The sequence below is a fragment of the Larimichthys crocea genome, chromosome XVI, assembly GCF_000972845.2.
Source record: "Larimichthys crocea isolate SSNF chromosome XVI, L_crocea_2.0, whole genome shotgun sequence".
NCBI classification, from domain to species: domain Eukaryota; kingdom Metazoa; phylum Chordata; class Actinopteri; family Sciaenidae; genus Larimichthys; species Larimichthys crocea.
In genome coordinates, this window is record NC_040026.1 from 14972646 (window position 1) to 14996515 (window position 23870).

General features: G+C 42.5%; 1 protein-coding gene across 4 annotated transcripts; it reads right to left on the minus strand.

Annotated features, from left to right (window-relative positions):
- Positions 1 to 669: 669 nt before the first annotated feature.
- ppm1bb (protein phosphatase, Mg2+/Mn2+ dependent, 1Bb) lies at positions 670 to 22456 on the minus strand. Of its 4 annotated transcripts, XR_003463926.1 has the most exons (7): positions 21969 to 22452; positions 10667 to 11509; positions 7540 to 7657; positions 6953 to 7064; positions 6173 to 6230; positions 1404 to 1512; positions 670 to 1239 (listed from the first exon to the last, which is right to left on the minus strand). XR_003463926.1 is itself a non-coding variant. In XM_027289220.1 (6 exons), exons 2-6 carry the CDS (start codon positions 11495 to 11497, stop codon positions 1210 to 1212), a joined length of 1149 nt encoding a protein of 382 aa, XP_027145021.1. In that variant the 5' UTR covers positions 11498 to 11509; positions 21969 to 22451; the 3' UTR covers positions 670 to 1209. The 4 variants fall into 4 exon arrangements, 3 of the variants coding, with proteins under 3 accessions (XP_027145021.1, XP_027145022.1, XP_010733968.1); XM_027289220.1 differs by lacking the exon at positions 1404 to 1512 and having other exon boundaries at positions 21969 to 22451; XM_027289221.1 differs by lacking the exon at positions 670 to 1239 and having other exon boundaries at positions 1246 to 1512.
- Between the last annotated feature and the right edge of the window lie 1414 nt (positions 22457 to 23870).

Sequence of the window (23870 nt, forward strand, 5' to 3'; positions counted from 1 at the left end):
TCAGGACAGTCCGCCGTCATGTGTACTTCCAACTTATGATGGTGGGGAGGGAGATGGGGAAGCCTGTTTGTTTGGCCCACCACCACCACCACCCTCCTCCTCCTCCTTACAGGAAGTCCAACCAGTGATACAACAGCCCCAACCGCCCCACCACCACAACCACCATCTCGCCTCCATGAGTCCCAACTTGCACTCGACTCTTCAGTGAACAAGATAACCTCCCGTTTCCCCATCATGATTATCATCGTCATCATCCTTAATAGTATCAACGAATGGAGAAAAAAAAAAAAAAAAAAAAAAAATCATCATTTCCACTTCTCACACGGCAGCAGGAGCCAATCAGAGTGCAGAGAGGTCCTTCGGGTTCAGGTCAGTCCCAACCAATGGCTGACTAGAAAACCACGTAGCTGTACATGTTGAACCAAAGTCCTCATGCAGTGCCCTGCGAAGGTGGCACATCACATACGTGCACAGGTGGAAGTGAGGGTGAGGAGATAGAGAGGGGAGGGAGGGGTGTGTGTGTGTGTGTATGTGTATGTGTTTGTGTGTGTCTTTGTAAGAGGGGAGAAGCAAAGGTGTTATTATCAGACCGAGGAGCACAAAAAAAAAAAAAAAAAAAAAAAAGTCCAGGAGAAGAAGAAGAATTACATACAGTCTTTAGCCACCGTCTGTCTTCTCTTGGCCCTCCTCGAAACACTCGCTCACTCACACACACACACACAAACACGCACACTATAGGTCCTCATGTCATTGTGAAGTCAGGTGTTCAATGTCAACATTCAAGAAAAGAAAAAAAGAAACAAAAAAACACCTCAATGGTAAAAATCATCTCTACCATCACAACGCTTCAGTTCATAAAATCTCGACATTTTTCTGAAAAGTGATTTTCCTCCAGGTTTAAAGCAGTATGCGTGTGTGTGTGTGTGTATGTGTGTGTAGTAGTTGTCGTAGTCTTTTTGTCCCACCGCTGCTGCAGCTGCAAACACACACACACACGCACCCGCACACACACACACATGCACACAACCAACATACGCACACTCACGCACTCCAACACACACCACATGTCCTCTGTTTTTAGTGGAGAAAGACATGGCGCAATGGAGAGAGACACTCCTCCTTTTTTGGGGGTGGGGGGGCAGGGATGGGGGCAGGGGGTGGGGGCGGATTGCACCGATCACCAGGAGGAGACGGGCGTCGTTGCCCCGGCTACCAGGGGTCCTCCATCTCGCCGGCATTCTGGGTGAATAAAAAATAAAAAATAAAAAAATAAAAAAGGAGGGAGAAGAGATGGAGAGGGGTGTGTTAGCTTCGATTGTTGCACAGTAGGAGTAAAGATACTGCTCCTGATGCTTTGAATAAGTCAAAATTTTGAACCTCGCTGCCCTCTTTTATCTACTCACATTGAAAGACAGTAAGAGTTTCTCCCTGCCCGGCCTGTACGTTAACACAACCAGAACCCAGACCTCTGATGACTCACCTTGCGGAGAATCACGAGGCCGAACTGTCAGACTGAAAAACAGGGGGGAGAAAACGGGAGAGAATGGTCCCTAAAAAGTCTACGAAGCTCCCCCGTCTGCTCGTCACGCAATTCAGACGCAGCTTTTTATTTCGAGCTGCTCTTGTTTTAAAAGGAGATGACACATTAAAATGTCTTTAAAAGCAGCTAGGATGAAATTACAGGGTGAGTCCAGGCTCGGGCTAAAAGCTAAACAGGGGACGGCGAGGAAGGTGAGAATTTACCTACAAGACTTCACAGCCTACGTAGAAACATACACAACACATTAAATATAATTCTGTACTAACTCAGGCTCTGTCAGGGGGTTTAATGATTTTTCCTGACACACAACTCATTTTGAAACTTTATCGGCTTTAGCACAGGACAAAACACAAGCTATACAGTCAGATAACAGTGAGATATACTCGACAAAAATCGTAACAATATACCTCAAATCATTTTTATTTGTTCATTTGTCATTTTTAAATGTGTGGGACTGATTTGGCCCAACTTAATCGCATACAAATACAACTCATACACACACAAACGCGCGCACACACACACACACACAGTGTTTAGCACAACCTTCTCTCTGATAGTTAAGTGCCTTATATTGAATGGATAAGTGCAGTGCATGCATTACCAGAGTCGATGGGTACTGAGCTTTATGCAGACCTAGGATAACCTCTACCTGCATTCAAAGTCGAAGTCTGTTTGAATCAGACTTTCACAATAAGAGTTAGAGGATGAGACGGTCATAACCTTTGAGGAATGAAATGTTCTGTATGTGGGCTTTTATCAAGTTGAAACGCGTCCTGCAGCGGTCATAGTTAACACGTCGTCAGATTAAGTATTTCACCGACGGCTGGATGGATTTATATTTGAAAGAAACATTCGTGGTCCCAGTTCTCCGTATTGAGGCCGTCATGCGGTCAACTTCTCCACAGTTCATAAAACTAAAGACCTGCCAGCCACAGCTGTCTGATAAACAACTCATACTGAAATACTAAAAAGGTTACATGTGAACTGTTGGTGTTAACTTGAGATGTGTGCCAACATGCTAACCGCAGGCATGATGGCACTTCCGGCAAGAGGGCATGTTGTAACCGGGAGCAAGATGGTTGATCTTAAACTCAGATGTGTTTTGTAACAATTAGCATGTTACCAACTCAAAAAGGTCGGCGTTATTACGTCAACATGACGTGCTAACATTAGTAGAAAACCCAGTAAGTGTTAGCACACATGAAGGCGGTTCACCAATGCAAACACAGCTCTGTTCAGGACAGACGGTGCCATGAGAAAGCTCGGGGAAGCGGCTGTGCACTTTAACGGAGATGGTGCCGTTAGCATGAGCAGGAAGTATATTTTCCAAAGCAACCAGCTGCTTTTCTCTTGTAAAAAATAAAAAAATACTGTTTTAAAACACTTACAGTGGAAACATGTCACAACCCAACAGCTACAAAGGGGCAACAATTTCCACGGTCAAGCTTTACCCTTTATCCGAAACCGTATTTTTTTGGTTTTACGAGAGAAAAGACTGCGAGGATGACGACTCACTGGTTGTTCAGCTCAGTGCACAACCGCCTGTGATTTGAGCTGCTAACACTACTACAGTGAGCAACGTGGCACAATGTTTATCTGACAATGTAGAGCAAAAATATTTGGATCCTTTATGACCTTTCATCCATTCAATATTTTGGTTTTGTCACGTGTAAAGAGGATTACAGCCGTACATCGCTAGCGTGGCTGTAGAGATTTTCAGTCGGTCACCTGGTACCAGTACGTTTACTGAGACATTCACAATCAGGAACGGGTTTTAACTCCTTCATGGGTGACTGTGAGGCAGCATACTAAGACATGTGGTGATGTGGGATCAGAAATATGTGGTGAGGGAATGATTTTAATGAAATGAAGCTCACCTACACAAGTGTCCCTCAGTTTGTCAGTACCCAGACTGCTCTGAACAACCTAGCATCGTCGAAAACATGCTGATAAACGGGCTAACACTGGAGTATCACCCACCACCAGATACACAGATTTTCAGTAGTGATGGTTGGTCTTTTGCTCGGTCACTCAAGACTCATGTGGACACGCATACGCTCCTACATACATACTTACATACCAACATACATACATACATACATATACGCAAAAGAGTGTGTTCTGAGTCTGTAGACGGAGTTGGCCTGGAGACAGTGCAGTGTGTTGAACACAGCTGCAGTTCAGAGGGTCTCCTCTCTTTGTCAGTTTGTCCACTGTAAGCAGGAGTGAGGGTGAAGCTGGAGGGTGTCGGGTGGGTTGGTTGGGTGGGTAGGAGGGGGGCAGGTAAATCAGCCAGAAGCAAATACTGGTAAATGTAGGCCATGGATGAAGTGCAAGGTTCATTTTTGCTTCACCAGCCACTTTTGCACGTACTAATAATAATTTGTTATTGATTATTCTCTAGTGTAAACATCAGTCAGTGTGATCAGGTTGTAAAAGTGGCTGGCAAGTTAGAGGGAGGGGGATCCAAGCCAAGGTTGTCAGCCGACAAAGGGGAAACAGACACACAAGAAAGAAAGAGTCCTCGTTAGTTAGAAGGTATATATGTGGCTCGGAGACAGGACTTGAACAGACAGAGAGGCCATTGATTATTGATTAGGAGGTGGCCGATGTGTCCATTCAAGTTCTGTGCTGGAGGAAAGAGGAGGAGAGGTCATAGCACGTCTGACTAGAGCGCTGGGGTCGCATGGATGGGTTGGTTAATGCGGGCGGGGTGCTCAGTCAGAGGAGGGATTGGACCGAGGCGCATCTCGGCTGGCCTCTGGCTCTGCGGTGGCGGGTGAGGGTGGGGGCGAGGGGGGAGAAGGAGGGGAGGCAGGCTGCTCCCGGCCGCCACTGTCGCAGCCGCCGCTGTTGTCGTCGTCGTAGATCCTCCCATCCTCCCCTGCTCCCTCGGCAGAGGCGCTCTCTTCCCCCCGCAGGTGATAGGCGGCAAGGGACTCCTCCAGCACCGAGCGGTACTGGCCCCGGTGTTGCAGGCGGAACTGCCGCAGAACCTCCAGCAGATGAGCAGCCGTGCTGCTGCCACCTCCCTCCTCACTCTCCTCCTCTCCCCCCGCACAGGCCTGAGGTGACACGCCAGGGGGTCAGACTCTGCAGGCACGCTCCATGGTCATACACACACACATACTCATACGTACGTACACTACACATCATTGTCACACAAATATCTACCACACACACACACACACACTAGCGTGACGATGTCAAAGACATTCGTGCACCAGTCGAACAGGCCCATGCAAACGCTACCTCTGACCCTGTGTGACCAACAACCCTTTGTGATATTCGCTGTATGGTGTAATAGAGAAAAGAGGAGGGAGGAGGGTGGGTGGTGGAGGTTTGGTCATCACCCACACAGCCCAGAGAGAGAGAGAGAGAGAGAGCCTCCACATGTATACACAGACACACCTCTCCATCTGTTTACACCTGACTCTGAAACTGATTAACTAACCCCCGATTTTCAAGACATTCTTATTTGATGCTGCAAACGAACCCTCGAGTGGATTCACATCATCTATAGCTGTATAATGAGGTTATTATCAAATGTTGTACTGTGTTAGGCGTCAGAAATGTTCATCTAAAGTCTTTATAAAATAAAAGTGGCACAACTTTTAACTTATATTTAGCAATATTTCTGAATATGTTGAACTAAAAAGGATACATCTGAACAAAATGGCAGTAAGGAGAACATTAAAGTGAATTGAATTCATTCATGTTTTGGACATTAAAAGGAAAATTTCAGATTTAGTCTTATTCCAATTGAAGCACAACATTTAGAAAGTTTCCCTGAACGATAACGGCGTGATTTTGATGCCTGTGGTTTGATCTGCCCAGTTTGCACGACTCGTTTTTATAATCAAACTGTAATTAGATATAAATATAAACATAAATATAACACAAGACTGAAGAAGAATGGAAAAAACAGACTTGATAGGGGTTGCTGGGGAGCTGTTGTCCATCCACCAAGTTAATTTAATTAGATATTTAAACACTTTACCTACACTATACACTCTTTATCAGCATTGTGAGCAACATGTTTAACTTGCAGTTTGACACTATAAGACTATAAGCACTGTCTGTTTATAGATTTTGTCACTGAGGGAAATGGAGGAGATTTACTTTTATTATTATTTCAGTTCAAACTGTTATGTCACGTGTAGGTTTTGCTGTTTTAAAGGATGTGCAAGAGGTTTAGGCTACATTCAGACAGGATCTGGTGCAGTATTTGGTTGCAGTGGTGTGGACTGAAAGGGTGTCCGCCAGAAAAACGCGTGACCTGCGGCAGAGAAGTTGAGCTTGAACTTTTGTGCCTGTCTGAATGTACCCTTAAAGGACGTGCATCAAGGTTCTACCATATATATATAAATAACTGAAACTGAAGCGAACCAGACTGGACTTTGACGCCTTTCAGCATAGAACGTAATCAACTGAGCTTCACTGAGCTTGTTGGAGTTGTTCTGTCAAGTTTATCCTCCACCTTTCACTCTCATTCTCACATACAAACACGCAAAAGAGTGTCCTTGTCTGGGCTGGCGTGTGTGTTTACGTGGTCATGTTGAGGGGATGGGAGGGGTGGAGGAAGGGGTGAAAGGATGAAGAGGTGAGGAGTTTAGAGAGTGATCAACTCACCCCTTCCTCTTCTCTGTGAGGGTTCAGCTTGTTGTACACCGCCTCGATCACGCTCCGTCTGTAAACACACAAACAGCTCGCTGCTTAGAGAAGAGAACAACTCCCGACTTCATACAAACAGTCTCTGTTCGTCCTCTGCAAATGTATATTGATTAAGATTTTAATGGAGCTGCAAAAGCAACCGAGTTGATAAGCAAGTATCCGCTATTCATGCAGCGAGACTACAGCATCTCTTTATGAATGTTTGAGTGTTTTGAGGATTGTTATCTGCAAGTTTGTAAGTTTTTAAGTGCACGTGTGTGGCCCGCAGAGCTACATCTACTAATTGTTTTCATTATTTATTTATCTGCTCATTGTTTTCCTTGTGTAATTATCTATAAACAAAAAAGCCTGAACAGAGTCCAACAGAGCAAATATGTTCTGTCTACTAGAACTAGAGAGAGAGAACAGCAGGACTGAAGGGATTTTTTGTGTGATTCTGGTTTGAAAATTTTGAAAGATTTTGAGGTCGATCAACTCATCGATTAATCCAAGACCAAGAAAAATAATGAAGACTGACACTGGCCTAACACCAGGCTGAGGTAAAGATTTTATTCAGATATATAAGTGCAGGGTGCCACTAAGCACTAAAGTTACTTTTACTGGTGACTTGTGAAGTTAGGGAACTTGTAGTTCAACACATTAAATTCTTAAAAATAATATATGTGGATAGTGCAATAATATATCACAGTATGTTGTGTGTGTTAAAATGTAGTTAAATGTTCCAGGCTGTGTATTTACTTGCTGGCCAGGCCTCCTCCAGGTGGAAGATTGGGGATGTTCTCTGTGGCAATGCTCCTCAGGACAGACACCAGGTCAGGGACTCCTGCATCCCCACAGTTTCCCAGGAGCTCTGCCACACAAGCACAAAGAAGACAACGGGGTTTGTGAGAGGTTATGTTGTGTACGGAGGCAAAGTTAGATTAAATCGTAACACAAAGAGCCCTGCAGAAGCTGACAAATCAGCCAACACAATAAAGAAATCAGACAGAGCACTGCTGAACGTTTGCAGCGCCGCTGTGCAGCAGACTGATTTCAAATATTTGTACTACCTAAAGAATGTTTATTTTCTCCTGGTTATGTCCACAGAAACTGAGCACAGTATGCGGCCACTTGTTTCACTTGACCTTTTTAAAAAAACATTTTTGAAAGGCGGCAGAGCCCAAAGAACAAAGCAGGCGTTTAACCACCACTGAACAGTTGAATGTTTTTAATAATCTAATCTAGCTTTTTTTTTTTTTAATCTTTGGGAGTCTCATCATAAATAAACGTCACTGTGTCTGTGTGAAGGTGTGTGTGTATGTGTTCACGTGTTGTTGTGTGCTGACCCTCAACACGGCTCTCCAGGTATTTATCCAATTCCTCTTCTTTCTTCACGGCCTCCTCTGAGATCTTGGGCGCTCCGGGTAAACACACCAACACCACACTCATGTTGTCCCTGCTCCCCTGCAGGGACGAGGACAGACAGAGACAGAGCAAATCAAAAGTCAAATGAAATCTGTGGACCTGTAGTCATAATGTTGATAACTGTTTAAAATAAATTCAGGGTTTTGATAGTAATCTAAGGACAATGGCATTCAGTCAGTGATTTAACACGACCAAAGCCCAGTGATGACAAGCGTCAAATTGTAAATTTGCTGCCAAAAAAAAACACAACTACATTAAAAACAGCAGTGTTAGCAATAATATTTCAATAACTCATAGCTGCTTTTTAGAGCTAACTGGTAAAACCCATCAGGCATGTCTCTCTGTCACGTTGCTGCAGTGCTTTACCCACCACATTTTGTTAACTTGCTCAGATTTGGTCATTTTTCCTGGTTTATGTGCTTCCTAATATGTAAATATGCCTCATAGTTAAATTGTTTCACTTTTGTCCGAGAGTACAGTCTAGATCTTCTCTGTGTGGAAAGTGTCATGAGATAATTTTTGTTGTTTTTCGATTTGGTGCTATGTAGATAAACTGAATTATATATAAATCAGCCAATATTTATCGTACTTGCAAAAATATACTGAGCAAACTCTCTAATGGACAAACTACAGAATGGTGACTCCGTTTCAAAACATATTTTTAGCATTTTTGTTGTTGTTGTTGTAATTTATCCGATGATGTTTTCAAAATCTCTATAAAAATCTGCTTTGCCAATGTTTTGAGGAAATGTTTTCAATATGTTTGTTACAACTCAAGGAGACACAACAATGCGCTAACGAGTAACACTAAATGGGACCATAAAGGTTTGTTTGTTTACAAGAAAACTCCACTGGGTACCTTCATGGTAAACAGCTTGTTAGGATAATAAAGAAGGATGAACTGTCATTTAAAAGGGGTTTTTCTTCAATACAATCACATGCTGGAGAAACAACTCAGCTGTTTTAGCAGACATTCACACCACCTCAGAAAATATTAGGCTCTCCAAGTACGACTATTTTGACAGCAGCCTAGGCTGTTCAACTACGACAGTTCACACAGGAGGCAAGTTTATTCCTGATAATACGTCGTTTATAAGACTTAAATGTCATCAATAAAACAATGAACCAGGCTTCATTTATTTCACCATCCATCCATCCATCCATCCATACATACGTATGTATATATGTATATATATATTTATTTCAGAGATTCCTCCAAGTACCACTACAGGAAGGGCACGTACCACCAGTAGTAGTTTGAGAATAAGTAAAACCAGTTATATAGAAAGTTTGGAAGATAACGTTTACAAGTGTCGTCTCCTTTTTTAAATCTTTTAGGGCTTTCCAGTAATGATTACTTTCAGTAATGATTAATACGCCGATTACTTTCTGAATTAATAGATCAATCTATTAATAAAACAATCTCCACATCACATTTTCCCAAAGCACCAGGTGACTTCTTCAAATGTTCAAATCCAAATATAAATAATATATAAATAAATAAATAAATAAATAAATAAATAAATAAATAAATAAATATAAATATATATATATAAAAAAGGCATTTCTGCCTTGCTAATAAATTGATTACCAAAATACTTGCAGACTAACTGCGTCAGCTCTCAAACTTTAATGGAGTTTGTTCACTTGCGGTCTCATACAAATAGAACAGCACATCCTCTGGCTGGAGGCCACGGCCTGAACATCGGACAGCACATTAACTAACATTTATAGGACACGCACACTTACAGACGAGATCGAGCTCTGGCTTTAAACCAACGTATAGTCACCTTGTCATTACCTTGTAAAAGTCAAAGTGGTCAGAGTAACTTTCTGTGAGTGTACAGTGTCGCATACATCACAAAAGGCAGTGGCAGCAGAGGAGATTTATGACAGCGTGTGGCTGTTATTTGAGATAACCCATCCAGTAAGTAAAAATAACTAGGCTGCTGTGTACTTGCTGGTTCTTGGAGTACTCTACACAAAATAAGTGATACACTGAAGTCCAAAATGTGGATTGTTGGGTGAGTTCAGCCAGTGAGTCTTGCTTTTTCTTGGATCGATAGTAGAGAAAGGCCAATGATGAGGCAACGATGCATTATTCATCATCTGATTTATCTGATCTCTCACTGTGAGATGTTAAGTTTTATTAAAGCTGCAGTGCAGAACATTTACACATAAATGAACGTACGTTACATTCAAGCCCAAACAAGTTCACACGGTGTTGAATAAGTCCACCACCAGGTACATCTCTCTGTATTTCGCAATATACTACACTTTTTAAATCCGGTGCCGACAGTCCTGCTGATTGGTTGTAACCTGATTCATATTGAACAGGACTGCGCAGTTTTACAGTTGGGTGAACTTGGCGTGTTGGGCTGAGGAAGGAAGGAAGCCACGATGTAAAGCACACCCTGATTTATCGTCTGTTTTAATTTAGATGGTATCATAATTTCTTAAATCATCAACATGATGTATGGAAGAAGACTTGAAACTAGAGACTGACACCGTAATCCCACGAAGAGACTGTTTACTGAGGTAATAAATCAACTGAGTTGTGGGGTCATTTTCTCATAAGACTCACTTCTGCACTGGCTTCAGAAGAGCTTTGCCAACCAGACTTTGATAACTTGCTCAGATTTGGTCATATTTATCTAGATTTATGTGCTTCTAAATATGTAAACATGCTACTGTGCAAGATTGCACAGGGTGCTTTATTTTGAAAATCAAAACACATCCATACATTTTTTTAAAAACAAAATAGAGCAGCTGTGTATTTTTGGCTGAGTTGAGCGGAGAGCTGCTTCATTTTTGTTACTGTGCAGAATTTATTTCAGTGCCTCTCATTACCATCAGCTTCATCAATAAATTAGTTAAATTAAAGAGTCAATTTAACCTCAGTACCAGTATCACCATCACCAGGATATTGTTTAAAAGGTTCAGTGTGTACATTTAAGTAGTATGTTGGATTTAAAGTCATGTTCTACCACTGTAAAATGAAAGACAAGCTGAAAAGCAGAGAACAGTGTGTACGCTCTAAAAGCTTACCTTATGCAGACAGGTGTCCACCACCGAGTTACAGACCTTCTCCAGGTCATCACACACCAGGAGTCGTGAGCGGACAAACTCACACAGCTCCTCGTTGGACATGACGTCCCAGATTCCGTCACACGCCAGCACCACAAACTCGTCTCCTTCAGCTGCCCGCTCCAACACACACACCTCGGGCTCGGGGCTCACCAGCTGCTCCGTGGGGCCCTTACCATCCACACATTTGTAGTCGTAGTCCCCCAGGGCCCGGGACACAGCCAGGGAGCCATTTACCCTCTGGATCATGACTGAGCCGCCAGCGTTCTGGATGCGCTCCTTTTCACGGGGATTGCAGGGCTTGTGGTCCTGGGTGGAGAACCCCACCTTGGTGTCTCGACTTAGCACGGCCCGTGAGTCGCCGCAGTTAATGAAGTAGAGGTGGGTCGGGCTGAGCAACACGCACACGGCTGTTGATCCGCTGCGGTCCAGGCCCTGCCGCAGGTCAGAGAAGCTGCGCATGTACTCGTCAATGTTCAGGAAGCCCGAGCGGATGCCGTCTTTCACGCCCTCCACGGAGCCGGGTCCTGAGCTGAAGTCGGCCCCTCCTGACAAGATGTGTTCCAGCAAGTGGCCGGAGCAGTAGTTGGCCACCCGGGAGCCTGCGTGGCCGTCATAGACAGCGAAGAAGGACCAGTCGGAGAGTCCATGGGGGAGGCCCACCACAGCTGTGTGGGCATCCTCCATCTCCACCCGCCAGCCCTGCATGGAGCTCAAGCCATAGCGCAGTCCGTTACCTTCACCGTGGGCACTATGCTTCTCCGTCTTCGGCTTGTCCAGGAATGCACCCATCGCTGCCTACAGCTGGAGATTTGTCGAGGAAAGAGAAGAACAGGGAAATGGAGCCGTTACACCATCAACAGCAGAGACAAAAATAATCTATCCCTCAGCAAGTCAGTGTATGTGACGTAAATTATTAACAATATCACCATTACATAGTTACATCTGAGAGTAAATTCAGACAGGATCGGGATTCAAACTTCTGTGTGTCACTATTTTGCAGCGTAAATTGTGAGTCAGACTCATATTTAGAAGCTGGGTACAAGAAATAAACAAAGCCAGAACACGACAGGTAGAGTATCAGAGTTTAGTCCATGAATCCACCTGGATAGTCTCAGTTTCAGAGACATTTCAGACTGTGGAGGTTTGACCGATCTGGCCGCAGTGTGATCCAACTCAACTTGTCCGCCACAGGACGCTGCATTTTTTGGTGGCAGCCAAAACGGTCTACCCCCCCGACTCAATTTTAATAATGATTTACATAAATTGAAAAAATAAATAAATAAATTGACTGGCTTCTTGTGTAAATCCCTGTGTAAATCAACAGTTTTTGGTGTCAGTACTTCAGTAGGCTGCTTCATACTGTGATTACAGAGTGCTTTTAATTACTCAATGGATAGTAAGAGCCTGAGATCCTGACAACAAGACAAAGATAGCAGAGGAGGAACCACAGACTTGAGGATTACACTGCGGCTGTAAAGCTTCTTTTGAGCACACAGAGCCTCTTTCACTCTGAACACAAGGTAACTAATACCATTAGTTAACTTGTTGGCAGAATATAGTGTGACATAATTGAATTAGCGGGGCCTGAAATGCTCACCTGCTGAGAGCTGAGACCTCTTTTGAGGGTTAGTTTTTGGTCTTTGCCTCCACTTAAACTTCCATTAAACGCCTCCTCTGACCACCATACACACTCTCTGACCATGAACCACAACCAAAGGTTGGATGTGGATGGTGATGCAGCCAGTCAGGCAGGCAGGCAGGCTTCGTTGGTGTTTGTTAGTCAGTGGGCATTCTGAGTGAAAACAATTCAAGGAGCTGTGTTGGTTCAGACAATCCAGGATGTCCAGTGTGACTCAGAGACACTCCACAGCATATTATGAGGGGGGATTTTACGACTCTGTAAAGTTGTCACGCGGCGTCTTGCTGGATGACGTTACTTTCTAAAGTCGATATGAGAGCTTCTTGGGTCCATTACAAGTGCTGGGAGTCTGTGATAGCATGCTACAAGCTAACAGAGCTAAATGGAAATCGCCAGAAAGGGCTGTTTCATCGTCTCTGCGATCATTCAAAGATGGACGCAGGAGACTTGGAAGTTCTGGAAAACTTTCTCATAGATGGATGCAAAGAGAACATTAATATATTGAAGTGTCGAACACAACACGAAGCAGCAGATTTTGCAAGACCTTAATGGAAACGTTCAAGCAATTTATGTCAAGCTCTAAATCGGCTCTAAAAAAAACAAAAATTTTAAAGTGAGAACTCTAACCGACTACAAGAAATAAAAAACTTGCCAGAGTGACTTTTTTATGTTAAAATGTGTCATTACGGCAGACATGCTTGTTTCTAATTTACAAGCAACTGTAGCTGAAGACAGTAGCAGCACCTCGGGGTCCTTACACTGGCCACAGTCTTCAAGTGCTCAGCCGCCTTTACGTTATACCTCTGGCATTTCTGACTTGTGCTATACTTTCCCCTGTCATGCCAATCAATTCTGACCTAAATGTCAGTGGCTGCTGCAGTTTGGAGCTTTCCTTACAGTATGTACTGCTCGGGTTGGTGTAGCATTCATGAGATCTTGAAATCAATAAAAAAATAAAAAAATAAAAAGCACCCCAAGCAAGTCTTTCTTTTTTATTATCATTATTGATTTCTCACTCTGCATTACCTCCCACATGAGCACCCAAAAAAGGCTGGTACATGCATGGAGTGACTACAGCTGGTTTCAGAGGAACGTGTGTGTGTGTGTGTGTGTGTGCGCGCGTGTGTGTGTGTGTGCGTGTGCTTTGCGCATGTGCAGTGTCACAGTCTATGTGCGAGAAAAAGACACTCTATAAATACACCAGGCCGGTTTAGATTTCATGTCCAGGGTGGGGCAGTGGGCCACGCCATTCACATTTCTGCTGCTTTACTGCTACGTGATTGTATCAACAAAAATCCAGCTCAATCAAAGCCCTCGCCACCGGCTACTGCCGCTCACACGTAGCCTATATGTTCATGTACGGTAAAAAAGAAAGCCTGTTCGCATGCGTGTGCGAGAGAAAGAGAAATCTGTTATGTTCACCAGCAGTGATTCTCTCTAAAAATAAAACAAACACACTGCCATTGCCTAGCAACCACCCACCCTGCAGGGCAAACATCCAGGCTAAGCTTCATTCAGCGACATCCCCCTCTCCATGTCTCTCTCTCTCTCTCTCTCACACACTCGCACAGAGGAAAGGGTGGTTGCATCATCCATCCATTAAAGCGGTCGCAGCAGTCAGACCCTGAAAGGAGACGTGCAGACTGCAGGAACACATGCACACATACTATGAGATTTCTCTGGCTCACAATGAGCTACAATAGACCGCTGGCGAAAAACACAAAGACAAACTCGCGGAGAAGAAAACCCCAGAAAATACCTCCATTGAGACATCAGACTGAAACCAGACACTCTCAACCACTTAACCCCCTCAAAACTGCTGTCACCCGTGCTGTAACCACAGGTCGAAACCAACACCCACCCCCCTCCGCGTGCGCTTACTCCTTATGCTAAGGCGCACATGTCTGCCAAAAACCACTGGCTACAAAGAGGGAAGTGGAAGGTCGGGGGATTACATAATGCTGCAGAGAGCCTGAGAGCTGCTCTGAGAGCAGGCGCGCTCGCACAAAACGGTTAACGCGCGGCTTTCAGTACATATGTTGTAATAAACTGGGACTCGTCGTGTAGGTTCATGCCCGACTCTCCAGACGACGTGATAATTGGGGATACAGGAGCTTGGGACGTGTTTGATTTTGATTTCAGTCTGAGCAACAAATGTTTTGTTTTTGTTTTTTTAACTTTACATTCAGATCATACCATTTAAGACATCGAGTCTTTTTCCGAGAAGTTTCAGATGCTTGCATTGACACCCACGTCTCAATTTTTTTGTCGACGGTTACAAATTGGTTTGGCGTTGCTTTTGTGGCTGAGAAAACAACTGAGCCGATAAGAGCGCAAAGTGAGTAACAATATCAAGCCAACAGACCAGGACGTTGTAAAGTTACGGAGCACTGTTAGATTGACGATGACACCATGTCCAAACATTCAGCATTAAGAGTTAGCTACATTAGCTCACGTATTAGGCTGTTGATAACAGCCTAGTACAAAAGACAGTTTTGGTCTCTATAGCTAATTTCCCTGTTCATGACAACTGCGCTGAGTCATCTTGACGACTTTCTGATTTTGGGAGTTTTCAGATCCTCTTAGCGACTTTATTTCTATTAAGTAACAAGTGACACATTTAGCGACTTACTCAGACCATTATGGAAAATAATAAGGAAGACTGACACTGGTCTAACACCAGGCTGAGGTAAAGATTTTATTCAGCTATATAAGTGCAGGGTGCAGCTGAAGGACACTGAGGAAATAATTTTGTTGCCCTGTGATGAAATCATAATGAAATTAAATGAATCTCCATAAGCCCCCATGTTAAAATGTCCTCTATAGTGAATTTCCCTGCAACCGGGCCACACCACCGATGATCCACGTCTTTGCCGATTTTTAGATTAGCCAACATGGTGCCACAGATTTTGAGCTTCAAAACAGCTCTTCAGAAACCTGTCAGACGCTGTCCATTCTTCGTCAATGATTTTTACTCAAGCTTTAGTTACAAGTCACTTGGTTCTTTGATCTGTTAAGTTCTCTGTACATTGTGACTTCACAGTAGAGACAATAGCAGAGGACGGCTGCTTGCCAACATCAGCCAGGCAGCTTGATAATAATACATCACCTAGGTCAGGCAGGCATAAACTTGCTTGATTGCCTCAATACTTTGTCACAGCCTAATTAAAAACAGCCTTGGGTAATTAAACTTTCCTCTTGTGTTGTAAGTCACTGTATGTCTGTAAAAGATTACACTTTCTAAGCACTTTTATCGAGACGTGTCCCGCAGATCATGTTGAATCGGTTGTATGTTGAATTCATCAAATGTCATTAAAATAAAAAGGTAATAATCAACCCAACTTTTCAACAAAGTTTAATCCAGTTTTAACAGACAGCTCGACGCCTCTTCATTCTTTCAACTGTGGCTCCAACAACAAACTAAGAACTTAAGGAAAATCAGTTTTACTTTCCTAAATCTTCATTATTATTGTTTAAATCACATTCTGAGAGGCTCACATATGATAGACAACTAGCAAACAATAAGTTAATTTAAGTATCCATAACATTATGTTACACATCGCTGTGGCTTTGGTCCAGTCCCTCTGATGGATGGCTGATGGTCACCTCAAGAAAAATACCCGATAACTGACATGATTGTGTGGTACTCATTCACAAAAAACTAAATCAGGCGCTGTGGCGAAGAGCGACAAGGTTGTGGGGTGTGTTTATTTGTGTTGAACAAAACTGCTATGAAAGAATTGGAAAATTCACCAGCTTTCTCACCATCTGCTCCCTCACCTTTCATTCACTGTCTATGTCACTCGACCACTGACAGTCAAAATGAAACTGACTGCGAGCCAGATATAGACATAGAAACTGGGTACGTGAAATAAACCAAGCCAGAAAACAACAGTAAGAGTATCATAGTTTAGTTTAGACCGCATGGATAGCTTCAGTGACATATTAGGCTGACTCTGCAGGAGTTTGTCCGGTCTGACCGGTGACCACAGCGTGACGTCGGGTTGTGTTTCTCCAAAAGCTGAATCTGGAAATCTCTTGAAACATTTCCACCACACGTTTTTTTCCCCATTGACTGTGGCTCACACCACCACAGCCAAAACACAGTAGCCCTGTTCAAGTGAATGTGAAAATCGTCCAGTTTGGTCTGAATAAGGCCTGTGCCAATAAGATGTCCTTTTGGTGCTCCTCAGCTTCAGATCCTAGTACTTTAAATTGTTGCGTAGGTATATTTTAACAACTATGACTAAACCACCATGACATATTAAAAGCATTTTAAAAATCAGTGCCTCTTTTTTCTCAAACAATTACAATCACATGATATTTCCCCAGAACCAGCTGAATGCACCATTAAACTAACCAAGCCGGAGTGGAGTGAAGTTGGTGTTTTAGTGAGAGAGGACTACACCGGGTCACGTTTCACAGCCACATTTGGAGAAGCCTCTGGAACGGGACAGCTACGCCGAGCTATGGCGATGTTTTTAATGGACTTTGAAGCAGGTAACACTGGGAACTGGGACACAGGCCATGTCACATGTTCCCTGTGTAACAGTACTGACTTTTAAAGCCACACCTTCTGATTATAGTTTCATGTACAGGTTCTATTTTTAGTATTATGTTGTCTTTCTAAACAAATATAAAACTAAACATCTAATCACACTCCTGAAGTCATTTTATTGTAACTGTTGCAATTTTAACCATTTATTATACTTCAGCTCTGACCTGTCCTTGCCTCGCTTTTTATGTTTATTACACTCAGAACAAAAGATGCACAGATCCAACATGCAGTACTTTTTTACACTTTATTGACCCTCCATTTCTTCATCTCTCCTTTGTGCACCAATCTGCTTCTAAGGTCGGCCATACAACTCCTCAATCATCAGTCAAACGCATCAAAGTGCACAATACTGACCAACGCCCAAAGTGCACATCACAAGGACCAAGTTGACAACTTCAAATGTCTCATTTTGTACAACCAAAACATAACCAAAATATTAATTTTAGCTGCCATTTTTTATTGACTGAACTAATCCAATATCAGATTAACTTTCTGTCAATTAATGAATCGATTTTTTTCAGCTCGAGAGGCAATCAAACGGTTTGTAATAAAGGTTGTCTGTGTGTGGACAGTGATTCACAGCTCAACGATTCACAGTCTTGGCAGCAATTCCCCAAAATCTTCTTAAAAACAACATCACACTCCTCCTCAAGTGACGTACAAACTCAAACAAAGATCATTTACAATACTGAGATACAATCGAGAAACCCAGCCCAGTCTGTTAATCATCACAAAATGTAAATATTGTCATATAAAGATTGAGGTGGTGAGTGTAGATTTCGGTTTCACATTGGCACCGCTCTTCTCAATAGACCTGACAAACAAAATCAACTGAATCGACTTTTTTTGAGAGTGAAAGTGAAAATGTCACGAGTTCCCAAACTGTGCGGTGATCCAATCCCGAAAGATATTCAGATTATCATTATAGAATACGAAATGCTATTTATACTGTATACTAATATATATTAAGGTTGCCACAATACCAATACCTTCTTCCATGGTGTGAGCAGCAGTCTGTTGCTGAAGAAGCTGTTTAAGGCCTCCACAGTCTCATTTAACAACCTGCACATAGTCCTGTTACCTTCAAGCCACTCATAATAATGTTGATCTTCTTCCCCATTGTTTCATTTTGTATCCATGGGTTGAAAATGTCATTGAAGATCTGCTTTTTGGTTCCCTTTGGTTCTTTGATACCATTAAATGATAAGTAAATGTTTGATAATGAAAAGTCCCAAAGCATGTATTCTTTTAGACAACCTTTTTATATGAATAATCATTCATTGTGTCTCTATGTGTCTAGTGAAGCCAATCTGGAAGTGCCAAAAAACTGCAGTTCTTCAAACGTCCAATTGAGGCCGGCTACCGAAGAGTCAATCTCCATAAGCCCCCCATGTTAAAATGTCCAATATCACAGCAACACCACACACCAACAATAAACATGTTTACAGCCTGGTATAAAAAACAGTTTTGGTCTCTATAGCTAATTTCCCCATTCGTGACAACTGTACTGAGTCTGAATTTCTGTATAACTCACCTGTTCAAATTATATTAAGGCTTAAAGTTATGCATACTTAACACAACGGCTGCTTTAATTAACAGGTGGGTGCAGTTACAGATGGCTTGTTTGAGCAACCAGGCGTCATTCAGCTCACCTCAGGTCGATTTTTAGATTAGCCGGGCGGCGACAGAGGAAGGACTGCCAAGATGGCGACTACACTCTGAGATTTAAAACAGCTCTTCAGAAACCTGTGGGTGACGTCACACATACGCTGCCCATTCTTTATACTGTCAGTGGTCTATTATCCGTATGAAATATGTCACATACCAAGAATATTTCATTGCTTAAAAAAACAGCATGGCTCAATGCTAAATGTTACCCAGTTGCTTCACATTGAAATGAAACTCTACACAAGAAAATGAGAAAGCCTCAGTCAAAATGATTTATTTCGCTGGATATTGTGAAACACTCGAACTTGTCACATTGAGAATTTTCCAAACAGTGCAATGTGGGAGCTCTTACAGTGATTTACATTTTTGAAAAGCACCTTGTGACGCCTACAGTTCCTTCAGAGCACAGCCAGGGCCTCGAAGATCTTGTTGAACTCTAAAATAAGCTTGTTGACTGTCTCAAGCCCCTACTGACACTGTGTTTCATCTGCTGCTCAGTCTTTACACAGTGACTGCTGACTCAGATAAGATTATCTGCTAGTGAACTCCTCCCGTATCTCACTAGCAGGGCACAAGCCCAACGCCAAGTGATGTCATATACTGGTCACCTGTGCAGCCTTATCGCAATCTGATATACTGGAGAAGGTGAGCAGGGTGGCTGCCTGGCTAAAATTTAACTCTGCACAATATAAAATTGATGATGAAACGTGTATTACACATAAGCCTTAGCTTAGATAAATCTCTGCAATATAGGGGGGCAATTTAGAAGGCCTCAATCATATAAAAATCATATAAAACTCCCAAACTGTGGGGGTAATAAAAAGAGAAGGCAGAGTTGATCTGCTCACACACTCGGCTTTTTGCACATGAGAAGTCAAGAGCTTCACTTTCAGCATAAAATCTTATCATGGAAACAGGAGACGCGCATCAGAAATTGGAGTAGTTCACTTTGTATTGCTGGTGGGGTGCCCTCTCATTAATAAGTAAAGTCGGAGTAGAACTTTGGCTTGGAAAAGCTCTGGTTTGGAGTGAGTCAAACTGGGAGTAAGTCCTGGCGTGACACCTTAAAGGAGAATCCTACAGCAATACTGGCAACAAAAAATAAATAAATGCTAGAGATGATTGATAAGTTTGATTACTGATCAGATATTTCTATGAACAGTATGTAAGGTTCAAGAAGTGATTAGGAGGCAGTACTTTGCTGCTGGTTGCTCTCAAAACATTAAAAGATAAATAGCAATGAAACATAAAATTCAAAGCCACTTTGAGCAAAATGTGATTAAGTTTTAAAACATCTTCTAGTTAGGTCGATCACGTCTGTATGTCTAAACAAAGGTAGTGGTAAAGAAGTCCATGCTATGCTCAAGGCAAACCCTGAACATTTTAAATAGCTGCTCTGCCTTTGTCTGTAGAGCTGCCCCTCCCTGATAAAGCCTGGCATATATGCAATATATAAGAAATATTACAAAGACATAAATATACTGGTACCTAGCAGCTGCCTTCGCTATGCCATCAATCAACTGAGGCATGAAACACAAACTTAGACTTGTGTAAGAGCCGTCATACTTGAGCAGTTAACAAAACAATAAATGGAGTTTAAAATCACTGACAATACAAAGAATAGACACAGTATGTGTGACGTCACCCACAGGTTTCCGAAGCTCAAAATCGCCATGTTGGCTGTCATTCCTCTTACGCCTGCCGGCTAATCTGAAAATCTGCAAAGACGAGGATCATCGGTGGATAAAAACACACCTGGGTGTTTAAAGGAGCCAATCTGTAACAGCACCCACCTGTCAATCAAAGCGTCCACTCTGTTAATTAAGCATAACTTTACGTTTTAATATAATTTGAACAGGTCAGTTATATAAAAAAAAATCTGACTCAGTACAATTGTCGTGACCAGGAAAATTACCTATAGAGACCAAAACAGTTTTTTGTACCAGGCTGTAAACATGTTGGACATTTTAACATGGGGAGATCGACTCGCTCTGTAGCCAGCTTCAAGTGGTCATTTGAGGAACTGCAGCAGTTTTTTGGCACTTCTGCATTGGCTTCACTTCACCGCCATGGAGATTGGCCACTTGGTGATCAAGCGGACGATGTAACAGTGTGTCTTTCTTGCCATCTTAATGGACCGAAAAAGCAAGACACCGCGTGATAATTTTACAGTCGGCTGGCTTCACTTCACAGCTGCCGCTTGATTTAAACTACAGTAACTGTAGATACGTTTTTATATATATATATATAATATTAGATAGATTATATAATATATATATATATATGTTTAGTTTAAGTTCATTTCACAGCTGGTCCACAATACATACTGAGCATTAGTCAAGACAAGAAATACCTCACGCTGTGTGTTGTTATATACTTAAAATACATGAGTAAAAATTTGATATTTCAGGTAAATAATAAACAGAGGTGAATGGGTGAAGTGTTTGGGAGGTGCAGTGCTGCTGCCGCAGTGAAACATGACTGCTTTTAAACACCTTTCTAACATGAAGTGTTGTCTGCTCAGATTACACACAAACAACAAAGATACTAAAAGGTAAAAAAGAAAAGAAGGGGGTGGGGGGGCTGGCTGTGGTTATAATTATCCTCTAAGGTCACTGCAAACACAAACAGAACACACAGCAGCTATGGCACACTGCATGGTGACGGTTTACTCACACTAACGTCGATATATAAATATATATGTTGAAATGAAGCAGGCAGTGCCTTGTTTAAATGTGATGTTATATCACTAGAAATGCCACCACAGTGCCACACATTGACACCCGTATGACAAAAGTCCGCTAAGCTGTCATTAGCTAGTTATAGCTGTGTGTGTGTGTGTGTGTGTGTGTGTGTGTGTAGCCTATACCGTGCTAGATTAGCTCGCTTGGGACCAGACTAATCACTGGAGACCAACGTGTCGCTTTGACTTGTTTAAATATTAAAAGTTTGTTGTTTTTTTTTTAAATGCAGCTTCATTCAGAATTAACTCGCGCGTCGTTAAGTTACTTTTGGAAACTTCACATGATCAGTTTGTGTTTTTTTGTTTTGTTTGTTTTCAAAATATATTTTGTTCTTGTTTTGTGAAGCTAACGTGTTTTTTTTTAAATTGCACAACACAATTTATGTCGCGACTTGACCGTTGGAGAAAAGAAGAGATGCTGCTCATTCTGTGTTAAATACCGATCCACTGACCACATGCTGAACTCCATTTCCACTTAACACTGAGTCCCTCTACGAGGGGGGAAAGGCCTAGTTTGCCTGCTGTAGTCTGTGTGTGTGTGTATGTGTGTGTTGATATGAGCTAACGTTAGCCGACCCGCTAACGTTAGCCGTTAACGTTCGCAGCTTGTCAAACTCAAAGCTAATGACGTTAGCGCACACATGCTACTTACGTTTTCCTGCTGTTGTTGCCGTGGATGTGGATCCAATCTTTGCTTGTGTGCTGGATTCCTTTTGTGTGTGTGTGTGTGTGTGAAGATATGTCGGTAAGCTGTGGAGCTAACGGCTGGCTGTGTTATGGTTTCCTTATTTGACAAAAAAATAAAAAAAAATAATCGAGATTGGCCTCAGAAGAGCGGCGATAATTCCTTTCTCGGCGGTTCCCTGCTTGGACAGCGTTGATTTTTACGCATGTTTGACGCCAGTTCTGTCTTCTCACATTCAAATGAAGACAAGTCCGATCCTTCCCTAAACAAATATGGACACTGAGAATCGGTTATATTATACAACACTGACACAAATCTAGCACTTTCTTCAATTGAAAGGCCAGAGCTATCCTTCGACTTTGGGTGCTGAACAAGAGGAGGTGTTATTTTTGGCATATCGGACCCGATTGGCTACAACGGCCAGGCGAAACGTCCCGTGAATGGCTGATTCTCCTGTCAATCAGCTCTGCCCCTGTCCGAACTTCCATTCTCATTGGTCCGTTCACCGAAGTCCTGTGACGCACTGGATGTGGAGAATACACTCGTAACCTGTTTTGGCGTACGCCGAAACTAGTCTGGATAGGCGGAGTCAGACTTGAAATAAAGGCTTTAACGCCGCGGCGGGAGTCGACTAACTTACAGCTTACCAAGCCAAGAGTCGAAATATGAATAAGATATAACATGGCATAGTTAAAATACTTTATTACCCCACTCCTGTGTGTGTTTTTAATTTACCCCACACAAGGTTGACGAGTCTCCCTGAGACAATAACAAGCGCGACCTAATCCGAGCACAGCATTGAATGGACTGAATGGGCACCATTGACAGAACAGAAGAACTGTACCAATCAAAAGTTTGGACACACCCTCTCATTCAGTGTTTTTTCCCCCTTATTTTGTATTATTTTCTTCACTTTGTTGACAAAGTGATGAAAGATCAACTTTACTTTAACTGCCACGATAATTGCCACCTTGTAAAAGGGTAGCAAGTTATTCTGTAGGCATGCATATGATTGATCGAGTCACCTCTTAAGTCTAATGGCACACACATTTTTTAAACTGGAGTTGGTCAGATGACACCTTCTCAAAAAGCCAAGCAATGCACCTTTTTTTTAAAAAAAAGTAAACAGTCATAAACAGTCTAAGTCTTGTAATACTTAAGTATAATAATAATAAATAATACTTGTAAGACTGTAAGACACATGTAAGACTGTACCATAGAGGGGTGTTGATTAGCTCAGTTGGTAGAGCATCCGCCCCATGTACGAAGGCTCAGCAGCGGCCCAGGGTTTGAATCTGACCTGTGGCCTTTTGCTGCATGTCATTCCCCATCTCTCTCTCTCCCCATATTCCTGTCACTCTTCAGCTGTCTCTGTCAAAAATAAAGCTTGTAAAAAAAAAAGACTGTACCATAGAAGAAAAATGTCTTCCTTAATGTATATATTATACTCCTTATCTGGTTTTGTGTAGCTACACCCAACACCTTGTCTGGCACAGAACATTGACCCTTGCGATAGTGTGTGCCACACGTTTTTCTGCATACATCAGAAGAAATTACACTGTTATCTCTGCAATGATGGTACGTCTAAGAGTGTCGAAAGGCACAGTCATTATTACCCTTCTTACACTCTTTTATGCTAACGTTTTTAAAGAGGAACTCCAGTTTCAGCAGAGAGTCTAGAGAGCTGGTGCAGTTAAAGCCGATAGAGATAGAGGAAGAAGGCACGTCAAGCTCAATCCAACCACAACATGCATTTGCAATAAACGCAAACTGACTCTGCACCCGAGGCTTGATTACCAATAGGCACAGCAAGGAGCTTCCCTCAGGGCCACAGAAATGTCAACTGGTAGTATTTTGAACATGTGAACA